General features: G+C 40.6%; 1 protein-coding gene across 4 annotated transcripts in view; it reads left to right on the plus strand.

Moving 5' to 3' along the window:
* The window catches only part of MYO1B (myosin IB), a 184,611-nt gene that overhangs the window by 50,253 nt on the left and 111,346 nt on the right, over positions 1-23,012 (plus strand). For all 4 annotated transcript variants that reach the window (XM_065880947.1, XM_065880949.1, XM_065880948.1 and 1 more), the window contains one exon: positions 1,568-1,683. In XM_065880947.1, coding sequence (XP_065737019.1) covers positions 1,568-1,683 — 116 coding nt within the window. The remainder of the gene's footprint in view (positions 1-1,567; positions 1,684-23,012) is intronic.

The raw sequence follows: 23,012 nt of genomic DNA on the forward strand, positions 1-23,012 counted from the left end.
TCAACAGGTATTAAAGGAATAAATCAATTATTGTATTCTCATATCTACCAATCTAAGTAATTCTAGTCTCTTAGTTATAAGCCGTTCAGACAGTTATTCAGTCTCTAGCATCTCCCATCTACTTGCCCAGGTGGGTTGGACTGTGAAGAAACCTTTCTGGAAGAGTCTTATCTAAATGGAATAAGTTAAGACATTTGGACTCGTTGCTTGTCAGGCCAAATTAGTTGGGTCCTTAGTGCTAGGGTGTCAGAAATAGATAACCCTAATTGCATGGGAGCTGAGAGTTTTTCTTTACAGCAGCAGTCTTATGTACTCTTGCTAAGATTGTATTCTTATGGGATGAAAATAGGTATAAAAATGACCTGTTCAGTTTTCCAGGTTGGGGGAAAAAATCTTATAATTAAAATAATTGTGACCCATGTTTTGAAAAAAAAATCAGAACATTTGTGCTGTTCTTCTTTTCTATTCTGTTTGATCTGACAATCTGCTTGAATCCAGTGGTGACAATACTGGAAAAACTTGTTGCTCTAAAAATGTCACCTTTTGTTGCATGGCCCTGGAAAGGCGGGGAAGTTGGAAGTGACTTTTTTCTTTCTTCTTTCCTTTCTTTTTTTCACCTTTTTATTAAAAAAGCTTTTTATCACTGACATATGTTTGTTAGCATCCCCCTTCCACCACCACCCCAGCCATCTTTATAATGTTGAAACTGAAAGGAAAAATGGAGCTAAGATGAGTTACAGTTAAGTGACTTTTGCTTGTGGCATTGCGCTAGTCTTTGTACAAAATGACCTAAACCAACACTGCTCTTGCTGCCGGGAATTTAAGATCGAAATGGAAAGGAAGATAACTAGTGTTCTGGTTTGCAGTGTGAGAGCGTTACTGTCTGTTAAAATAGGAGCATTAATCCCTCTGAGAGTACATTTAAATTCTACATTAAATTTAAATTCAACATGAAATGTACTGTCTTTCAGCAAGTACATTTAAATTCTGAGATTAAAGTCCACTAGCTATAACATGAAATGATTTTCTTTGAATACCCAAGGGATAACTGTGACTCTAATACTGAATTGTATGTGGTCGGAGCCCATTGTAGAGATGGACAGGCTGTGTAAGGACAGTGCCAAAGTCAAGGCCCCATTGGATAGGTATGGGTATGTGTAGGGAGGAGGGGAAGCCTGGGTTACTGTAGACTGAAATAGGAGGATACAGATGAGAGAGGGAAACACCAGTTCTACTCGGAATCGGGGAAGGCATAGCTCTTGCTCACAATTAGCCGTGGTTGGTGACAAAATTTTTGGCAGGTATGACAGGGCTTTGGAGGACTCTTATCCAGGGTCATGAATTAATCTAGAGATTTATTTTGAAAGATATTTTCAATGTATAAATCTATGCTCTCCATTTATCAGCAAAATGAATAAACATTATTGACCATCTGTCTTTAGAAATATTCTTGAAAAGTATAAAATGAGTGGTCAGGCCGTAGAACTAGTGTTTTTAAAAGGATGAAACCATGCAACATTAAGACTTAAGATGTTAAAATGGGTATATTTTATTCTTTCTTTTGCAGACATACATTGGAAGTGTGGTTATATCTGTTAACCCATACCGGTCATTGCCCATTTATTCACCAGAGAAAGTGGAAGATTACAGGAACAGAAATTTTTATGAACTGAGCCCACACATGTAAGTATGGTATTAAAGCATTAAGTTTCTCTTTCACTCCAGAGCTGTCTAGTTGACAGATGTGTCCAGCTGTTTCCTCTGAGTCTCAGGAAAATGTTTTAGTCGTTTTTAAAAATTAGATGAAGGAATGTGGAAGTTAATTGTTATGCCTTATTTTAAACTAAAAAAAAAAAAGGCAGAATATTTCATTTGGCCTCAGGCTCTTTAAGTTCTGAAATATTTGGGTTCAGTATGTAAAGTATCTTCTGTTAAAAATTCTGTGTAAGTAGCAGCTGCTGCTAATTATTTTTCAAATAAAACAGGAATGGTCATTGTTTGTTATTATAAAGAGCCCAAGCAGCATTTTCATGCTCTTGTTGGGTCAAGAAAGATCCCAAGTGTTGGGTTGTGTAATAGTTTCTGAGGAAAAGGAATAAGTAATCCCTTCAGTTTATAATATTCATGGACATTGTTCACCAGATGTGTACATTAAGCCAATGATTTCACCCTCCCTGAAGTTAGTCACTTGTTTGATTTTTCTGAGGTCACTTGTTATTGTAAATAATTCCTGTAAATAATAACCTACAATAATTACACAGTACTGAGGTTGAGAAACCCTGAACTAAAGTGAAAGAATCTGCAGAGTTTTAGTTGTGTCCTAGCAGAAAAGAATTTTCTCTGTATGATTGAAGATGGGCTCTATTATTTTTGCTAGAAAATAAATCTAATAATTAAAGAATATACATACCACTGTCTAGATGTTTATTTTAGTTTCTTTTGATAGTGGAGCATACAGTGACATTTTTGGACTGTTTGGAACTAAAGATTTAAATAATTTGTAAAAATGGTTATTAAAAACTAAACACAGTATTTTACCAATCAAGCGGATTCTGATTATTCAGTTTTCTCATAGAAGTAGGTTTTGCAAGTGAACTTGTTTCATTTTGCCTTAACAAAAATAAAATCTATTGGGATTGACATATATACACTAATATGTATAAAATGGATAACTAATAAGAACCTGCTGTATAAAAAAATAAAATTCTAAAATTCAAAAATAATCGGAAATTTGTTTGATAAAGTTATCCCTATAGTTAAAGTCCCTGCAATGAAATACCTTATTTGATGCCTTAATATTTATTTTAAATTCTAGGCCTTGAAGCCATGCCTCTCAAATGCTTAGATCAGCTATGTCAGAGTCCCCCAGGAGCTCAGGAGAAACCTAGTTTCCTAGGCCTTACCTCTAACAAGCCAGGAATCTACATTTTTCACAAGCATTCCAGGTGATTCATATGTATGTGCAAGTTTGAGAACATGTTGTCTCAGAGATATATTTACAAATGTTTTCCCTTCCTTAACTGCTTACCGCAAATTATGATCTTTTACAATAATAGCATGATAACAGTAACAGTAATGGCTTGTATTTATTGAATACTTACTATGTGCAGGTACTTCTCTACATACTTTCCATGTATTATAACTCACGTCATTCTCAAAATAATCCTGTGAGGAAGGTACCATTACAAATGGGGAAGTTGTCTCAGAGAAATAAGTCATTTATCAAAGCTCGTGTGTCGGGAGCAGAGGTGTGAAAACAGTCATCTGCTGTGCCTCTCAGCTGGAAATGGGTTTCACCGTTCTCTTCTTATGGCCTCTTACTGTACAGTTGTATTCTGCTACCTTTGGGTTGCCTGTGTTCCTGCATCCTGGACCCTCCAGGATAACTTAGCTGTGCCTCACTTTGCTTCCAGAGACCACATGCCATTCTTCCATTTTCAGCTTAAGTCTCCACTTTGGGGTTGTTTAGATATATAATAGATGTCCATTCTAGAACATAGAAAGTCATGCTGTGGAATATCCACTTTTATCCCTGTTCCTAAAAGATTCCTATAAGAGGCTGCATAGCACTCCTACCCAAGTTCACCCCTTACCCCCCAAGGGAAAAACACCACACCAGCAATAAAATAAACTCCCAGTGTGCTTAAGATAAAGACAGAATCTTTTTACCATGATCTATAAAACATTGTGCATGGGGTGAAAGGTACAGTCTCATCTAATAAATCTGAATTCTCTAGATTCATATCACAGCTCCTTCCCCACCTCACTTTGTTCTTTCAGTCCTCAGCACACTCCTTCCCACCACGTCATCTTTGCACATTCTGTGCCTTCTGCCTGGAATGCTTTTCCCTCCCTTTTCCCCAAGGCAACTCCTGTTCTTCCTTTAGATCTTAGATTGCATTAGACCTCAAGGAAGAAATGTCCATCCCTCACCCCCTCCTTGCCAAGGTCAGATCTATTGCTCTTGTCACAGTTACAGTTAAACATTTCTTCATGGGATTATTTGATTCATGTCAGCTTCACCTGCCATGCCAGCTTTTGCTCACCATAATATTCTTAGCACCTGAAAGTAAGTGTTCAAAATATATTGAACAGGACTTGGTTTGAGTCCCAGATTTTCCAGTTACAAACCATGTCATCTTGAGCAAATTACTTGAAAAAACTTCAACTCATAGATTAAGTAATTTGTTGTGTACAATGGGAAAATAATTATTAACTCGTAGGATTTTTGTGAGGGATAACTATCTAGTAGATATTTAGAAAATGTAATTATCTGATATAAGTAAAGTGCTTAGCAGGGAATCTGTCGTTATGGACAGCTGTTGCTATTTACAGTGATAAATATAATAATTAATGTAATAATGAGACATGTGGGACACATTCCCGACATTTTAACAGGCTCTTCCTTACCACTTTGTCCTCCACGGTGGGACATTTCCACTTCCTCTAATGCATTTGCCTGCATTCTTCTTTGCGAGTGTCCATCTTTGACAGCATCTGAAACAGGGTCAGTGCTAGCTAGGTTCCCTACTAAAACCCAACCTGACCTTCTCTCATAGGATCTTTGTGATGTAATAGGATAAGATGACTTCAAGCTTTTGATGCGTTCTAATCATAACTCTTCAAGAATTTGGTTCCAATTTGAATAAAAAAGAACTTTAAAGCAACTGACAAAGGATTAATCTCCAAGATTTACAAGCGGCTCATGCAGCTCAATAACAAAAAAACAAACAACCCAATCCAAAAATGGGCAGAAGACCTAAATAGACATTTCTCCAAAGAAGATATACAGACTGCCAACAAACACATGAAAGGATCTCAGCATCACTAATCATTAGAGAAATGCAAATCAAAACTACAATGAGGGCTTCCCTGGTGGCGCAGTGGTTGAGAGTCCGCCTGCCGATGCAGGGGACACTAGTTTGTGCCCCAGTCCGGGAAGATCCCACATGCTGTGGAGCGGCTGGGCCCGTGAGCCATGGCTGCTGAGCCTGCGCGTCCGGAGCCTGTGCTCCGCGACGGGAGAGGCCACAACAGTGAGAGGCCCGCGTACCGCAAAAAAACAAAACAAAACAAAACAAAAAACAAAAAAAAACTACAGTGAGATATCATCTCACACTGGTCAGAATGGCCATCATCAAAATATCTACAAACAATAAATGCTGGAGAGGGTGTGGAGAAAAGGGAACACTCTTGCACTGCTGGTGGGAATGTAAATTGATACAGCCACTATGGAGAATAGTATGAGGTTCCTTAAAAAACTACAAAAAGAACTACCATATGACCCAGCAATCCCACTACTGGGCATATACGCTGAGAAAACCATAATTCAAAAAGAGTCATGTACCAAAATGTTCATTGCAGCTCTATTTACAATAGCCAGGAGATGGAAGCAACCTAAGTGTCCATCATCAGATGAATGGATAAAGAAGATGTGGTACATATATACAGTGGAATATTAGCCATAAAAAGAAACGAAATTGAGTTATTTGTAGTGAGGTGGATGGACCTAGAGTCTGTCATACAGAGTGAAGTAAGTCGGAAAGAGAAAAACAGATACCGTATGCTAACCATATGTATGGAATCTAAGAAAAAAAAAAGGTCATGAAGAACCTAGGGGTAAGACGGGAATAAAGACACAGACCTACTAGAGAATGGACTTGAGGATATGGGGAGGGGGAAGGGTAAGTTGTGACAAAGAGAGTGGCATGGACATATGTTCACTACCAAACGTAAAATAGATTGCTAGTGGGAAGCAGCCGCATAGCACAGGGAGATCAGCTCAGTGGTTTGTGACCAGCTAGAGGGGTGGGATAGGGAGGGTGGGAGGGAGGGAGATGCAAGAGGGAAGAGATAAGGGAACATATGTATATGTATAACTGATTCACTTTGTTATGAAGCAGAAACTAACACACCATTGTAAAGCAATTATACTCCAATAAAGATGTTTAAAAAAAAAAGAACTTAAGCAGCTGCTCAAACCAAGTACCTTGAAAATTGCTGATTAATTAGCCCCAGATTACATTTGGAATTTCATTTGACCTGTTGTTCACTGTTAGTCTGCAAAACCATCCAGATATTTCCCTCATAACTCATGTGTTTTTGAAGGTGTCCAGAAATTATCTTTCTTTAGATTTCAGACAATTGAAAAGTATTTACATTCTACTTAAGTACGTGACTCAGACAGCAGAAATGTATAAATGAATAAAATGAAGATAAACAGTGGCTTCTTATCTATGTTCCTTTTCAAAAATGGTTTTCTGTTGTCATACCTCTTCTATTCCCTTCTCTGGATTCCTGTCCCCTGTATGTTTGGAGCTACACCTTGAGCGTGATAACGTTGGGTGGCTTGCCCAGAGAAATGAGGGCCCTGCTGGGCAGCATAGATGATACTGTTTACCTTTCTAATTGTGTAAGCTGTGTCTTTCCAGCATGGTTTTTAAATATTTTGCACATAAGGAATTTTTCTTAAATATCCCAGTGAGGGCTTAGTATAGTACGTTTCAGACCTCTCAGTAACTGCGTTCATGGAGAACTGCCTAACGTCAGGGATGGGAAAGAATGACAGGGGAGAGAGATAAGGGAGATAACTGAACTATTTACTCTCCCTCCACTCAGAATAGCACGGTGACAAACACCTTCTGATATTTTAGTTACCAAATCCACTGGCCTTCCCTTGGGTGATTGCCTTTTCGTCTTGCAGCAGTAGATAAAGTGTATCACCCTCAGATGGATCTTCCTAAAACCACATCATGGTATTCCCGGAAACCTTCCTGGGCTCCCCATTACTATTTGAGTGAACTCCAGGTTCACTTGGCTTACTGTTGAGGCTCTTGGCAGTCCAGCCTTCGTCCTCCTCTCCAGCCCAAACACCACTTCATGCCTTCGTGGAACCTCCTTTTGAGTCGCAGCTTTCCATGTCTTTTCCTTTCTGCCTCTCCCACCTCATACCCCAGCTCTACTCTTAACATCCCGCCTGTCTCCTAGGTTCTGTCTTAAAGGCTTGATCAGCTCCAGACTAACCCACCAGTGACTCTTCCTGCCTCTGAGTTCTCAGAACTACTCATGTGATCTGGCACACCACCTTTCTTACTGTGGTTAATTGTGTTTCCGTGTCATCTTCTTTAATGAGATAGAAGCTTCTATAGACCAGGAACTTTATCCTGTGCATCTCTGTGGTGCTTTCAGTGCTTTTCTCTTCAGAGCTCAATAACAAGAGAACAAAAGAGGTTTTAAATACTATTTCATTACATTTTACTTGTACTATCTCATCTCTGACAATTCAAGGAAATCAGAGTATTCTTGGCATGCTATTTGCCGCGTTTATTCAAAACTTCATGCAGTGTAATGAGAATTTTTTTTTCATTTTTATAAAAAAGTAGACTAAAGTATTATAGTGCTCTTCAACACTGAGTGTTCAGGTTCGATTCATTCCTGATACAGAGCACTTCCCACCTAATTATATGCAGTGTCTATTGAAGGGAACATGCTGCTAAAAGGAAAAGTGCCCCACCACCAATCCTTCCCGGTAGTCGCGACCCAGGAGTGAGCTGAAATGTGTCCTTCCCAGATTGAGACATGGTGTGGTAGCCATATTACGCAGGCATTACAAGCGCTATTTGAAGCAAGCTGTCTTTCCATTTCAGTAAATGAAAAGCCTTGCAACAAATTCTAAAAACTGAGAAAAATGTCTTAAGGCCTTGAAAAATTTCTGGCTACTCTCGCCTAAAAATGGACAAGTGATTAATGGGAGGATTTGGAATATGTTCCTCTCAGTTATCCAGGTGTGAGCCCCCTGTCTCTAGGGAACCTCTGACCCCTAATTTTATGACAGTTGGTTTTGCAGGACCAGATACTAGTGCCCAGAGAATGACATTGCTAGAATGCTTGTGTGTTTTGAGTCCTTGTTAATCGTGTTATTTTACTCCATTCAGGGTGAACCAGATACATGTTATAAAAAACATTTCTGACTCTATCTCAAAATGTGCCAGTGCTGTGGTTGGATGTCCAGAGCTTAGGATAAGGGTTTAAGGGAGAAGCCCCAGGTGTTGTCCCTTTTCTTGTTATCAGTATTTTCCTCTATAGCGGAGTTGAAATTCTGTGAGTAAAATTTTGTTTTGAGAACTTTTATGACAGCTAGATTCTGAACTCTCATAGAGGTTGCTTGTACAACTGGGTGTTAAAGTACTTTCTCAAGGAAAGTGAGAAGGAGTGTGTGTGTGTGTTTGTGTGTGTGTGTTTGTGTGTTGATGTGATGTCACTGAGACTTTTGTATTATTTCCCTCATTTCCTTTTTGGAATAGTGGAGCCTCCCATTCATTCAGTCCCTCCCAGAAAACCACTTGCAGAAAAGGGTTTTATGCTTTCCCATCTAGCATTCTTTCTACTTTTTGCTTTAGGAAAGTTACTTATTTACTGAGCAAATGTTTATCGAGAGCTTACCATATGCCAGACTCTCTTTTAGGCACTGACATACAGCAGTTGAACAAAGCAGATAACATTCCTGTCTTCGTGAGGGAGACAATCCTCAAACTTAAGTATACAGAAACCAAGATTGTTCAAACCGTTGGTTAGGGGGGAAAAGGGTAGAGCAAAGGGAGGAAAGCTTTTGTGAAAAACAAAATGAATTTAAATAGTATTCTTATAAAGCACCTCTAAGCCATGTTGTCTCAGGTAGTTTAAGTCAGTAGCCCATAGGTTGTGATCTGGAAGGGCCTGCATCTGTGTACGTCTCTAATCCACATGAGTAACTTGTGCAGGGGGGCATCTGAGCTCCGTCTTACTCTTTAGTTGGGATACCTTAAGTTAACATCTCATGTGGAATGCCACCATCTTAAAAAGAGTTCAAATTGCCCCTTTCCCTTTCTGCATGACTGTCATGGGTCAGAATAAGCAGAAGGCAGCCACCGTATTTGCTGTCTTGGCAGATACTTGTTGGATTCTGGACAAATGTGGATGAGAAGACTTCTTGATGAGAGAGATTGATTCCTATTAGCAGTGCGATGCAATGTGGTAGTGAAGGGTAGGTGTTAAATTGAAGCTTCCTGAGGCTGGGTCCATGCCGAGAGACACGTCTGGGCTTCGCACTGAATCAGATTTTACGAAGCTCCGTGAACTGAACTTCCTGCCTTTAACTCTCAAACTTTTATTCTCAGTCTGTTGCTTTATGGGAGTTATTTTCAAAACAGTGTCTTTCAGAATACATACTCTTGGCAGAAAGGGACCTCAGCTAATTTCTCTTTCAGATTATGAACTTTAAAAAATAAAGTTGGACGGTTGGTTCTATACTACCATAATGTTTTTACCATGAAAATCATTGTGATAGAAGAATACATTTATTAATGAAAAGTGTTTTTGTATGTCTGAGAAGTCTCAAAATCCTAGTTTCTAGATCCCTAATTAGAATTTTTATCACTTCTCAGAAAAATGCACGTCTCAGACTTGAAAGTTTATTTTGAAAAGGCAATTCATAAAGCCGATCACACGTTCATACCAGCATACATGATTATTTCATTGGTGTATAATATTAAGGGGAAAAAATTGATTCTTGACAAAATAGGTTGCTTCCTGCCAGAATGTTACAGGACTTTCACAGGCCCTGAGAAATTCTGCAGCCTTCTGGAAGAGATCCATTTTATCCAAAGGAGTGGCACTGAGGCCTCAGCCCTGAAAAGCGTTAGCCTGACACTTCATCTGCACTTGGAACCCACGTGAGGAGTGCTGTCTAGAGGGGGTGTGTTCAGGGGAGGGGTGCCCCCTTTGTTGTTGAAATAAGACACACTGCTGTGGTCTGGTGCTGGGACTTGTGTGGCAGTAGGACCGGATGGGTGGGTTGAAGGGAACTGTGTGGGAGTTTGTCTAAACAGGGCCCGGCAAATACTGGTCCTGATCCAGTCTGGGGAAATCAGCAAAGCCAGGAGTAATAGAAACAGAGTGCAGTAAGGCTCCCAAGGGGGCCCATCCTTGGGAGACTGGGGAACCAAGAGTGGGCACTGGGGCTGTCATGGGACAGAAATCCATGCAAGGGAAGCAGGCCCTGGAGGACCAGCCCCAGGAAGGGGGCTTGCTGCTCTCCCCACAGTCTAGGTGTACTTTCCACCCGCTGCAGCCTGTCTCAGGGATCCAAACCCTCGAGCAGAAGTGATTGTTCGTTCATTTGATCAACATTATTAATCATCTACAGTATGTGTGAGGTGTTGGGGATACAAAAATTATTCATCCCTAAGGATTCACAGCCTAGTGTGGGAAACAGACCAGTGAGCAGATAACTGGAGAAGAGAGAGAACTGCTGTGAAAAAGGTGGGAGATCAGAGTGCCCATATGTTCAGGTCTGCCCTGGACAGTCCGTCACTCCTGTTGTATCAGCATAATTATCAGTAGTGCCCCCTGTCCTCACAGGTGTCTGAGTGTGGTCCCCGTGGATCAGGTGCTGTGGGTGTGCCAGGGAGAGGGTGTTCAGCCCTGCCTGAGGAGCTGGGGGATGGGACAGTGGGAGTCTTGAAGGATGAATTTGCCACATAGATAAGGAATAGGGTTTAGGCCCAGGAGATCATTTTCCCAGCAGGGGGAATAGTGTTGATCCAGTGGTTCAGCAGTTGTTATTTGAGTGCCTGTCAAGTACCAGGCATGAGTGCAGGTACTGGGCAAATATCTTGGCCCTTTGGAGCTTACATCCTAGCAGGGGGAGAGACCATAAACCAGAGAAGGAAATAAACTAAATGGTGTTGGAGATGGTGACGAGTGCACAGAAGGACTGTGTGAGGGTGAGGGTTCCACGGTGTATCATTTGATATAGGGTGGCCAGGGATGCCTCACTGAGATGGTGATACTCCAGTCGTGTCCTGGGGGGTGAGGGGGCGAGCCGTGTGAAGTGCGGAGGGAGGAGCGTTCTGGGCCAAGGGAACAGTGTGTGCCAAGAACCGAAGGGGAGACCCAGAGATACGACATGGCCCGTCCATGATCTCAATTCCTGTGGTTCCCAGAGGCTGGAATGCAGGATGCAAGCTGGGAAGGGGGATATATGGTAGAAGAGGAAGAGCAGATCTGGGTCACAAATGGCTTGTGTGCTGAGGATTTGCAGTTTTAAGCAGGCAGGAGGAGAGATAAGGTCAGCCTTGAGATTTGGACTGTTCTGGAGCCCCAGGGGAAGAGGAACTCAAGGACAGTGAAGTTTAGGGATCTGGTTGGCTTTGGCAGTAATCCAGACTAGAAGGGAAGAGGGCAGAGTCTCATCTGGAAATGGGTGGACATTTCAGAGGCAAACCCATAGAACTCGGGGGGAGTGACTGAAGAGTGAGGGGGGCGGGAGGGAGGCTCCGAGGCCAGTCATGACTCCCGGCTGAGCTGGGGGTGTGGATGCCAAGCAATTCCCGAAAAGGTGAACTAGTCTGGAGACGGCCTTGTAAAGCAGCAGTGGGCACTGGGGGTTGGCATGAACATGGAGTAGGGGGCTTCCTCCCTGGCACCTTTGTGTTCCCTGATCCAAGCATGGGGACAGAGTGGCTTGTCTGAACTTAGGGAAGAGAACGTGTGTAGACCTTCATTTCCAGTATTGGCTCCTTTGCACTCACGCTCAGTCACTGAGCATTTCTCTTTTATAAATGTGCTTCTGAACGGTTTTAAGTAAAATTTGAATAATCCCTCATTAGTGTATGAATTTACCGTGTAGCTGTTTTATTTTTAAGGTAATTATTTGTTCTGTGTTCAGTTGTTTATGCCTCTCAACTCCTTGGCTGTACGTGGCTTTGATCTTTCTCCTCAGGTGATTATGATTTGGGAAGCAAATAGGCCCGCTTTTGCTGTGTGTGAACTCCCCTCTCCCATGTTTTCTGCTTTTTGGGTCTGTGGTTAGCTGTGTATATTTTTAAGAGAGTACAGTTTTGTAGTCTTATTTTCTTACTCCTTAAACCTGATGGCTTGAAATTTCAGCATTGAGACATTCACTGCTCTCATCAATTCCCATGTTTCCCTTATCACCTGTTTTATTCCCCAGTGGCCCAAGAGCAGATGTTGTATGTTTTCTGATACCAGAGGTATGGCTATTTCCAATACCAATTCTCCGATGCCAGCTGAGTGTCTAACAATTCTGGTGCTAACTACCCAGAGTTATTGCAGGTCTCAGAGGTCAAGGGCTCAGCCCCACAAGACAGCCCCCACTTCAGATGCCAGTGAAAAATGGAGTGCCCAGGCCACCCACACTTCTACCCAGCTGACTACAAATTTGGGGGTTTCTACTACCCCCTCAGGTTCAGTACTTCGCTGGAATGACTCATAGAACTCAGGAGAACACTCATATTTACTGGTTTATTGTAAAGGATGCAACTCAGGAACAGCCACATGGAAGAGATACATAGGGCAAAGTATAGGGGAAGAGGGGTGCAGAATTTCCTTGCCTCTCTGGGCAGGCCAGCTTCCCAGCACATCAGTGCCTTCAATCCAGAAGCTCCGGAATCTCCTTGTTGAAGAGTCTTTATAACCCAATCTGCAGCCCCCATCCCCTTCCTGGAGCTGGGGAGGTGGAGCTGAAAGTACCCACCCTTTGATCATGTGTTTGGTCTTTCTGGTGACCAGTCCCCAGCCTGAAGCTACTTAGGAGTCCCACCATGAGTCACTTCACTAGTGTAAACTCAGGTGTGGGCAGAAGGGGCTTGTTATGAATAACAAAAGGCAGTCCTGTTACTCAGGAAATTCCAAGGGTTTTAGGAGCTCTGTGCCGGGAACCAGAGATGCAGAAGAAATATATTATTGTACCACAGATATGCATGCACGTATGGATACATCCTTCTTAAGAAGCGTAGTAAGCTTGTCCTGAAATAAGACTTGAGTGTTAGCTTCCTGAAGCCAGGTTAATGTCGGAGTTTCTGTATGGTGTTATAGAAACCTGAATTAGTGGGCCTTCTTTTTATAAGAAATATCTTAAGGGTAGTTCAACCTAAGGGTAGTTCAGTTCCGTAAACATTGAATGTTATAAAGACTCAGCTGTCCAGTCCCCTCTCAGGCACCCCCTCTACATGGGCCCTGGACCCCATCCAGCCCCTCTTATACCCTTAAGGGCATTACTCTGTGCTTATTTCCCCTCTCCACTGTATTATCAACTTTTTCTTCTCCCTCTTCCCTTTCCACCAATGTACATGCTATAATATTTCTCTTGATTCCATGTCACCTAGCTATCACACTGTTTGATTCCCTTTATTACTTTTTGAAAAAGTTGCATATACTTGTTGTCTCCAGTTTATCTTCTTTTCTTTATTAAATTCACTCTAGTCAGACTTTTATCTCTCTTCTCCATGAAAACTGTTCTTTTCAAGATCATCTATGACCTCCATGTTGTCAACTCCAATAATCAAATTTTGAATCTTCTTCTTTCTTTAATTATCAGTAATATTTGACAGTGTGACCAATTCCTTCCTAAAACCCTTTTTAAAATTTGACTTTCTGGCCTCCACATTTTCCTGTTTTCCTCTAGCACACTGGCTGTTCCAGCTCTTGGGTGGAAGGCTGGATGTGCCTCTTCCTCTCTACCTCTGAATGCTGGTATGTCCAAGGGTTTGGCTTTGGGGCCTTTTCCTTCTCCTCTATAGGCACTTAGATGAGCCCATTTGGGCTTTAAATATGTCCTGATGCCCCCAGATTTAGGTCTCCAGCTGGACCTCACCCCTGAGCTCCTGGTGACTCAGCTACATTCAACCCTTCAGTATCTCCCTGGGGTGTCCAAGAGGCACCTGGAACTTCACATGCTTCAGACTGGAGGGCACCCCCGTCCCCATCCTTTCTCTCTTCCCGGGCAGCGGCAGTACCATCCTTCGGCTGCTCACACCACAAACCTTTTCTTCCTTCTCTCTCCCACCCCACATTCAGTCCACTATCGGGTCTTGTTGGTGCTGCCTGTACATATCCCAGTCTCGCCACCACTGCCACTGTGCTCGTCTGAGCTGCCATCCTTTTTCACTTAGATTATTGTGGTAGCCTCCTAACGGGTCTTCCTGTTTCAACTCTCCCGTTGTCGCCTTCTCCCACACCTCGATCCCCTGGCCATCTTTTCCCCAAAAATGTGGCGGCTGTGGGCTAAAGTCCTCTTTCTTAAAGATGTCCACTGGATTGTTTTTCTTTGCTTTGGAAACCTGCAGTGGCTCGCGCGTGACCTGCAGAGCTCCACTTGATGTGAGCACTGGCCACCTGACTGCCCTTGTGAACTTCCCATCCCCTTGCTGCAGTCAGGCTGGTTCCTCACTGCTCCTCTCACACGCCACCTGCTCTGCGTCGCTCTCTCCCCTTCAAGGGACCAACTTGTTTGTTCTCTCACTTCAGTTAGGGAACGCCTTAATCGTCACTGATTACCTAAAATACCTAAAATAGCAACCCCTGCCCCAGCCATTCACTGTCCCCTTAGACTGCTTTACTTTTATTTGTTTATCATCTGACATTTCACTAGGTGTTTGTTGTGTCTTTATTATTTGTCTCCTATATGTGAATGTCATCTTTAGGAGAACAGGGGCTTTGTTATTTCACATAGCAATTAGAATCCATGGCAATTAGAATAATGTCTGTCGTGTAGCAGCTACTCCATAAGTATTTGTTGAGTGAGTGACTGAATTAATGAATATGGTGACCTTCTCTTTGTTAGAAACTGTGTATAGAAGATACACATGGTCTTTGTCTTCACGAATCTCAGGCTAGTTGGGAGGAGAGGGGAATGGCTACATAAGCAGGTCTTTTTTTTTTTTTTTTGTGGTACGCGGGCCTCTCACTGTTGTGGCCTCTCCCGTTGTGGAGCACAGGCTCCGGACACACAGACTCAGTGGCCATGGCTCACGCGCCCAGCCGCTCCGCGGCATGTGGGATCCTCTCGGACCGGGGCACAAACCCGTGTCCCCTGCATCGGCAGGCGGACTCTCAACCACTGTGCCACTAGGAAAGCCCCGAGCAGGTCATTTTTATATAATAGTGTTCTTGCAATGACAGGGAATAAGGTGGAAGCACAAAAAATTGGTGGGTTCAGAAATTCTGAAGGTGCCACCTATGTTGAGTCTTCAAGAAGGAATTCTAGAAATAGGTGGCCACTGTAAAGTGTAATAATGATCTACATGGAAGATAAAGCGAAGGACGGACCAGTTTGACTAAGCCACAGTGAGCCAGGATGATAGGAAGGTATTTGAGGAGGTAAAAGGTATTTGAGTTGAGATGATAGCTACATGTAGAACTTTTTTTTTTTTAAATAAAACATTCAAATACCAGTCTACTTTAATCATTGGGAGGATTGAAGGATTATGTTTATTCTAAAGTAATAGGAGGAGAGTTTGGGATGAGGGCATTACTTAAAATTACAAGCTTATGTGTCGGGAAAAATTGCCGTCTTGCATTTTCAGTCACCAACTGGAAAAAAAAATTGTGACTTGTTAAATATGCCTAAGTGTGTACGTGTATAAATGCAGTGTTTTAATGAATGAGTGGTAAATGACTGAATGTTGAAATGAATTTTGTAAGTATAAACAGATGTTAGTTCATTATGTTTTATGACAAAACCTCTAGTTGCTATTGGTGATGAATCATAATGTTATTCAGGAGGAAGAACATTTGATATACAACAGTCCTGATTGTCACTCGTCATTGACTTACGCGAAGGATGTGCTGTCCTTTGGATAGGGAATCCTCCCCTTGGGATATTTGTGTTCATTGTCTGAATGCGTGGGCCGTCAGCTTGAGGTCTGAAAAGAATATGCCCAATTACGTTAGAAACATAACGTAATAGATGGTTTAGTCTAATTTCACAAGAAGTTAGCAGTAGAGGAATAAGTTAGAATGCATACATTTTCTACTAATCTTTGTCCTTCAGTCCACCTCAACAGCACAACATTAGAAAGCACCTGAACGGAGGGAAGATTATTTGGCTGGTTTGCACCATGGACCTTTATTTTGGGGAAACACAAGCAGGCATCCTCTTAGGGTTGCCTACTTAAGACCTAGACTGCCACCAGAGGGGTCCATTTCCACTTTTACCATCTATATTTTCGTGAAGTGTGGGTTGCTAAGGGCTCTTGAATGTTTCTTTAGGGCTTGCTAGTTTTTAAGCCACTGCTTTGATTACTTTCAAAAGACATACTCTCACCCTCAGATACCCTACCTCACATTCCGTCCTACAGTGTTGCTGCTGCTTTTCTCTATATTTATAATTGCCTTGGCCATTGTTAAATGGCAAAAGCTTATACATAATTTTGTCGTGTGAATAGCATTATGGATAAAAACAAGGATGTTAAAAATGGCAGAATCCCATCCGTGATCAGAGAAATGTATTAAAGACAATGTTACTGAAGTGTAAAGTTGTTAGGACATAAATTATAAAATGCACCCATGTAGCTATTTAAGATTGTGCAATATGGGTGAGTCATTGCTGTCTGGTTACTCATTACCTGGAACATGGGTATAAGGAAGGAGAAAGTGTGGAAATGTGTATGGGTGTTTCTTGGACATTGCTCCTAAAACAAATAGAAAATGGTGTATAATGCTTTGAACATTTGCTTCCTTTTCATAATGTAATATGATTGTCATTATAACAGTATCCCATCTATGATTGTATGTGCTATACTTTGTCTTGCAGGCATAGATAAGGTAGCATAAATGAGTCTTAGAACTTGAAAATCTTTGTCATTTTCTATACTCAAAGATTTTTCTTTGGTGTTTGCATATATCTGGCATTGATCTTGAACAGAACTTAGAAAATTAAAATCAGTCCTAAGAGAAAATTCTGACTGTGAAAATAGAGAGGTTGAGTTTGAATAAATTTGTGGCTAGGGATCAGTTAGTTGTAAGCTCTCCTTCTCTTGGCCTCTTCTTGCCTATCCCACTGTTGCTTTCATTTCTTCTTTTCAGGCACCCTGGTCTTGTATTGTTACACTCACTTCACTCTTCTCCACGTATTCAAATCCTACTCATCTTTCAAGATGCGTCCGGGGTACACCTGCATTTTGAAGCCTCTTCCCAAAAATGCCACTTGGTAGTCCTAACACGTATTTTCCATAGCATGCATTATGTCACAGTTGTATGGACTTCGTTGCATACTACCTTATATATTTCATTAATTGTTTCCTATTTAAGGGTTGGACAAGAGGAAGCATCTTTTGAGCAAGGACTATGCAATTATAATTATTTTCTTGCCTCAAGATCATTGGTCTTAAAATCCATCCAGTATGTTTGTTTATCTATAGTTAACCTCAAGTCGTACCATCCTAATGTATTGTGTACATTATAAAACATCCACAAGAACAGGAACTTTAAAAAATGATAAAGATCTGTAAGTAGAAGTTATAATATTTTATATCCATATTCCAGTGGCTCATCGTGGGCATACCCTGAGATGCACACACCTCACTTTGGAGACCTAGTGTTAGGGACATGTTAGGGACTCAGGAAGTATTTATTTTTAGCCTTCAGCTATTTTCTGCTGGTTGTTAACAGATTTTCTACCTGTCCAAAATAAAACTCAAGGCGATAGTCTAAGTATGTTTGACATCTAGTTAGGGAATCTCAGGGATGTATTAGAATAAGGTAGGCTATGCTTGGAGAACAAGACTTCACAGCTCAAGACACAACACACTGAAGGTTTGCTTGTCACTGACCACGCAGTCTGATGGGGGTCAGATGGTGTTCCTCAGAGGCTGTCCTCTAAATGGTGACTCATATACAAGCTGTAGTTGTAGCAGCTGGAACACATGGCTTTTAAGGTTGCTGTGGGAGGTGAAGAGAGAGCATAGTCAGCTCTTCCTCATTGGCTGGTGTGCAGTCACACGGGCCCAACCTCCTGCAAAGGAAGCTGGGAAATGCACCCAGGAAGGGGAAAATGGAATGGGATTTAGTCAACATGTGGCATGGCCTCCTGTTTACCAGGATCATCTGTTCATTTCATTAGGGTTGTTACTGTTTGATAATTTAACTCATGGGTTACCATGTAAAAGCAAGCTTCTGTATGAATTTAAACATGAGTTTAGTAGTGTAATTTAGAAAGAAAATAAGTCCTCTTAAAGCACTTTCAAATATTTTTTCCTTGTAATGACTGTAATCACTGTGCGTTTTCACATTTCCATTTGAATCTTATTTGAATACATTTTAAACTACAAAAGTAAAACTGTTCACTCATTTTTCATGTTTCTGTTGTTATTCCTTTTTTTTTTCATGCTGCTAATCGGCAGAGACTAGTGGCTTATTGGTTTATTATGAACAAAGGTTTTTAATAGTGTCACATCTCATTGCAGTTCACAGAAGTAGTTAATATGTGAATATTATCTAAATGCTCTAATAGCTTATGCCAGTAGATCTGTCTTTGGTCCAATTCCTATATTACCAATTTTCTTGGAACCAATATGTTTATCGAGAGTTTTAGAAGATTAGATGCTGATCTCATCTATATTAATTCACATATTCATCTATTGGGAATTGTGGCAAAACGGGTTTAACCAGCTTTGAAACTTAAGCCAGTGCAATGTTAATTTTTTTGGATTCAACTCTTCTGAGAATGAATGAATAAGAACCAGTTTCCCTTACACTGAGAAGTTTAAGTTGTGTTTAAGGACAATGTTAGTTAAATTCTTTTTCCAAATACGAATGTAGTCAAAGATGGAAGGTGAAGAAATATTAAAATTTTAGAGGTGACTGCAGAAGAATATTAATATTACTTCTGACCGATAAATTTTCATTTTAAAGCTAGAATACTAATTTTCATGGTGGGAAAGCCAAAAACAACCCTTCACTCCCAATAAATAATGTCACTGTATTTTCATCTTATATAATGTAGATGATACATTACATTTAATTTTACTTCCAACTTATACTAGTCGTTCTCTTGTAAAGTTTGGCCATGATCAGGTACTTTGCAAAAATGCTCACAGTACATCCTTTACATACTTTTCTTGCATCCTCTTAATCTGGAAAAATATACTTGTTTTTTGGTAAACAGTTTCATTGGATATAAAAAGCAAGTTCCAGTTTATACATATCCATGCATTTATTAAATAGCTAATTATCTTCGTATGTGTATTTATCTTTTTTTTATACAACACTGTATCTCCTTTTGGGAATAGACTAAGTTTTCTATTTTCTTTGAATGGTATAAGAGTACCAAATCAAGTATCTTGCTCATTTTCACTGTTAATATTTGTAGGTTGATGTACCCAAAGGTATTAAAAATCATTGTCAATCAACTCTTTGATGACATTAAATAGAACATTAAACTATCATATAGTTAAAATAGGATTCTGCTTAACCATTAAACTAGATGCACACTTGCATATTGGGGTTTTCTACTCTTCTCTCTGCTTGGAATGCCTCAGCCTCCACAATCTCTGTGTGTGTGTGTGTGTCTGTCTGTCTGTCTGTCACAAGTTCTCCTCCCTCACCTCTTTCAAGTTTTTGCTCACATGCCACCTTCTTAGCAGGTCCTTCCATTGTTATCCTTTCTAACAATTTCATCCTGCTCCCCTTTTCTGCCCTGTCCCAGCATTCGCCATCCCTCCCTCGCTTTATTTCTCTCTTTTACCAACTTCCAGCACATTATACTTTACTTATTTTCTTTATTGCCTGCCTTCCCCTCCACCTCACCCACAGGAGGTCAGGTCCATGTTCACTTCTGTATTCCCAGTGCCTAGAACAGTGGCTGGCACATATTAAACAGTCTGTAATATCAGTTAAATAGATTAGATAAACCTTTAATCACATGTTCAGAAATTTCTGATGTTCTAGGAATTCACATCAGAAGATGAAGCCAGACTGTAAGGACTTTGCTTGGATATCTTAGCTTGATATTTAGTGACTTCTGAAAAAAAAAAGAGGGGGGGGGGGATTTTCAAATGGTGTGATATAATTTTAAAAATTTAGGAAACACCTTCTTTTTTTTTTTTTTTTTTTTTTTTTGCGGTATGCTGGCCTCTCACTGTTGCGGTCTCTCCCGTTGCGGAGCACAGGCTCCGGACGCGCAGGCTCAGCGGCCATGGCTCACGGGCCCAGCCACTCCGCGGCATGTGGGATCTTTCCGGACCGGGGCACGAACCCGTGTCCCCTGCATTGGCAGGCAGACTCTCAACCACTGCGCCACCAGGGAAGCTCAGGAACCACCTTCTTTAAGTATTCATAATAGAGAATAGAAAACAGTTAAGTTATTCAAGTATGAGATGTGAATGTAATAATGATATTGCAGCTAAATTTTCACAGGTAAACTTGTGCTGTCAACAGATTTATTGGTGATGGTTTTGAGTTGTGAATGCCAGAAAAGAATTTGTGAATGGAAAATATTTAACTCTAAGGTTCCTTTCAACTCTAAAACCCTATGAGTATATGATCCAGTTTATACATATCCATGCATTTATTAAATAGCTAATTATCTTCTGTTTAATGTGTGATGTATTTTAAGAAAAAATTCATTAAAAATTAAAAAAAAAATTTTTTTTAATGTTAGTGAATAACCGGTTTGCTTCAGTTGTCTAGAATAACTAGGTAGTTGGGGCCATTTCATTCTTCAGAGTTTCTGAGGTCACAGTCTAAATTAGAAAAATTGAAGATTAGTTAACATATCTAGATTTAAAGCCTGGTTTTGCCCTTTTCCAACTTATTGTCAACTGGGCACTTGTGACAGAAATTCGGCTTTATCAGCATGGAGATGTACCTGCAAAGTCTTATTTGCATGGAATAGAAGGCAGATATTTTCCAATTCTCTTTATAGAGGTAACTCTCAATAAATAAGTTTTATTAACTCTTTTTGAGTTGCTGATGACCAAGATTTGGTTAATTTACTCCAGAGATCGTAGTGAATGGAACTGTACATTTTCTTAAGCACATGCCTTTTTTCAGTACCTCCAAAAAAGCATGTAAGGAAAGAGTCCTCTTGGAATTGGCAAGGAAGGAGAAGAGTATTGGAGTTTTCAGAAGAGGCGGGGAGTTTTGAGGTGATTGGGTGATGGGTTAGGAGAAAGCATAGAATTAGGAATGAATAGATACAGAATCCATGCCAACAGTCATGCATTCAGAGTTCCTATTTCCATAACATGAGGTGGGGCGATAGCCTTTTGAGGTTTCTTTTGAATCAGTGTTGCTGTAATTTTTAAGCTGTAGTCTTTTTATTCTGGTAAACCTGTGTCTATCTGCTTGCACACTGAAGGTTTTTCTAGATTTGTGAATTTAGAATGTAACAGTTTTAAGTGAATAAATGAAAATTTTCTGGGAAATTGCCATTCTTAGCTATGCTTATAAGGGGGCTCATATATTTTGAGGGAGGTCTATCTACCTACCTACCTATCCCTCCATCTATCCTCACCCCCCTGCCCCCCCGAAAAAAAACAAAGAAGAACTGTACATGTATCCATGGATTTTAGTCTCACCAATTTCAGTATTTGATCATTTATAGTTCAAAGATATGTGAGGAATATGAATGGGAGCTAATTGTCATATCTCCTCATATTGAAAATTGACTGAAGGCAACTTACTGTTTTATAGTCAGTATTATAAAATAAATAGCTTTTAAAAAGTCAGAGCAGGTTGGGGCATTTTGAGCAGAAGCCACCTGTTCTCCTTGCTTGGTTGGCCCTGTAATAAACCTTTCTCTGTTCCAAAAAAAAAAAAAAAGAGCAAAGGGAAAAGAAGAAATGAGACCTAAGCAAAAGTTAATCCCATGATGTCCTCTATGGTTATTGAACTTGGATTTTTCATTTCCTGGTGGTCAAAACAAAAAGGGAAATATGATCAGTTACAAACTTATTTTTGCACATAAGATCAAAGCACTTGAGTTGCTCAAGAGAAGAAAAGTTTTCCTTACCAGTTAGCTTTAAAAGTGATTTTAAAGTCTTATGGGACTTATGAGATGAAGGATGTCATCTTGAGCAACACCTCCCAAAATTTCCTTGCAGAAAATAAAGTAGTGAATTTTATATGGCTGCTTTTTATGCCACTTCACTAAGAAGCAGAGGACATAACAACAAAGCACAGTTTAGGAAAAGCAAGTCTATAAGACACATTGTCATCCGGGGCTGCCCAACAGAACCACCACAGAATTCCATCAAATCTGTGGAGCGTGGGGGAGGGGCGGTGAGACATCCGCTCCCCAAGTGATTCCAATGTGTGTCCAAGATTGAGAACCACCGGTACAAGTACCTACGTTATTGATGGTTTGGTTTGATTCAGGAATACAAGGAACAGATAGATTGTAGTTTCTCCCTCAAGTGATACTGTGACAGTTTTGTATGTTCCTTTATTTGTTTTCTTTTTTTATAACTGGGCTTTGAATTAATGGTGGTCTGTAGACCCTTAGAGGTTGTATTCTCTGGAAAGGGCCCAGAGTCCACATGCTCTGTTGTCAATAAAAAGATAGAGCCTTTATTTTAAAATAAGGTTGTCGTCATTTTATGAAAATTGAGGAAGGAAACCAAGACTCATTTGAATAGATGGCCCCCTGCTCTCCGTAGAGTTACGGACCATAGACATGACAAATAGAAGATTCTGTAGACTGGAACTAGTTTATGGTGGTGATTAGGCAACCATGTAGGGTATAGGGATGGTGCCAGTCTTTGGGTCTGGAGAGTTATTGCAGAGATTGGTATTTCCTCAATTAGTAGGTATTTGAAGTACACATATCTGGAGAGAGCAGTCATATAGGTGTTTGCGAGTGTGTGTGTGTTTTCTTTTTTTTTTAACCTTAAGCAATAAGGTTAGGGACTATAGAATAGTTTTAGGAATTGGGATTCCATATTTGAATGACTGTTTATAAAAATTGTGGAGAAGTCTTCCTCCAATGTGTGTCACAGTTTTGAAACCTGAGAAATGTGGCTTTGTTCCAAACCTTTGTAGATTTCCCTCTGTCACTAAGCCTGGTATTGGCATATAGAAAGCTCCATTAAGGGTCATTTGGTATCATTCTAGGACATGTCACTAAATTGGTTGGATTCCACGGCATGTCAGATCTCAATGGCTTGTCTAAGCAGTCTTTTAACCAGTTTAAGTTACAAAGATTTAATGTGTGGGGTCTTTGAAGATTTATT

Source organism: Phocoena phocoena, chromosome 7 (genome assembly GCF_963924675.1).
Source record: "Phocoena phocoena chromosome 7, mPhoPho1.1, whole genome shotgun sequence".
NCBI lineage: Eukaryota > Metazoa > Chordata > Mammalia > Artiodactyla > Phocoenidae > Phocoena > Phocoena phocoena.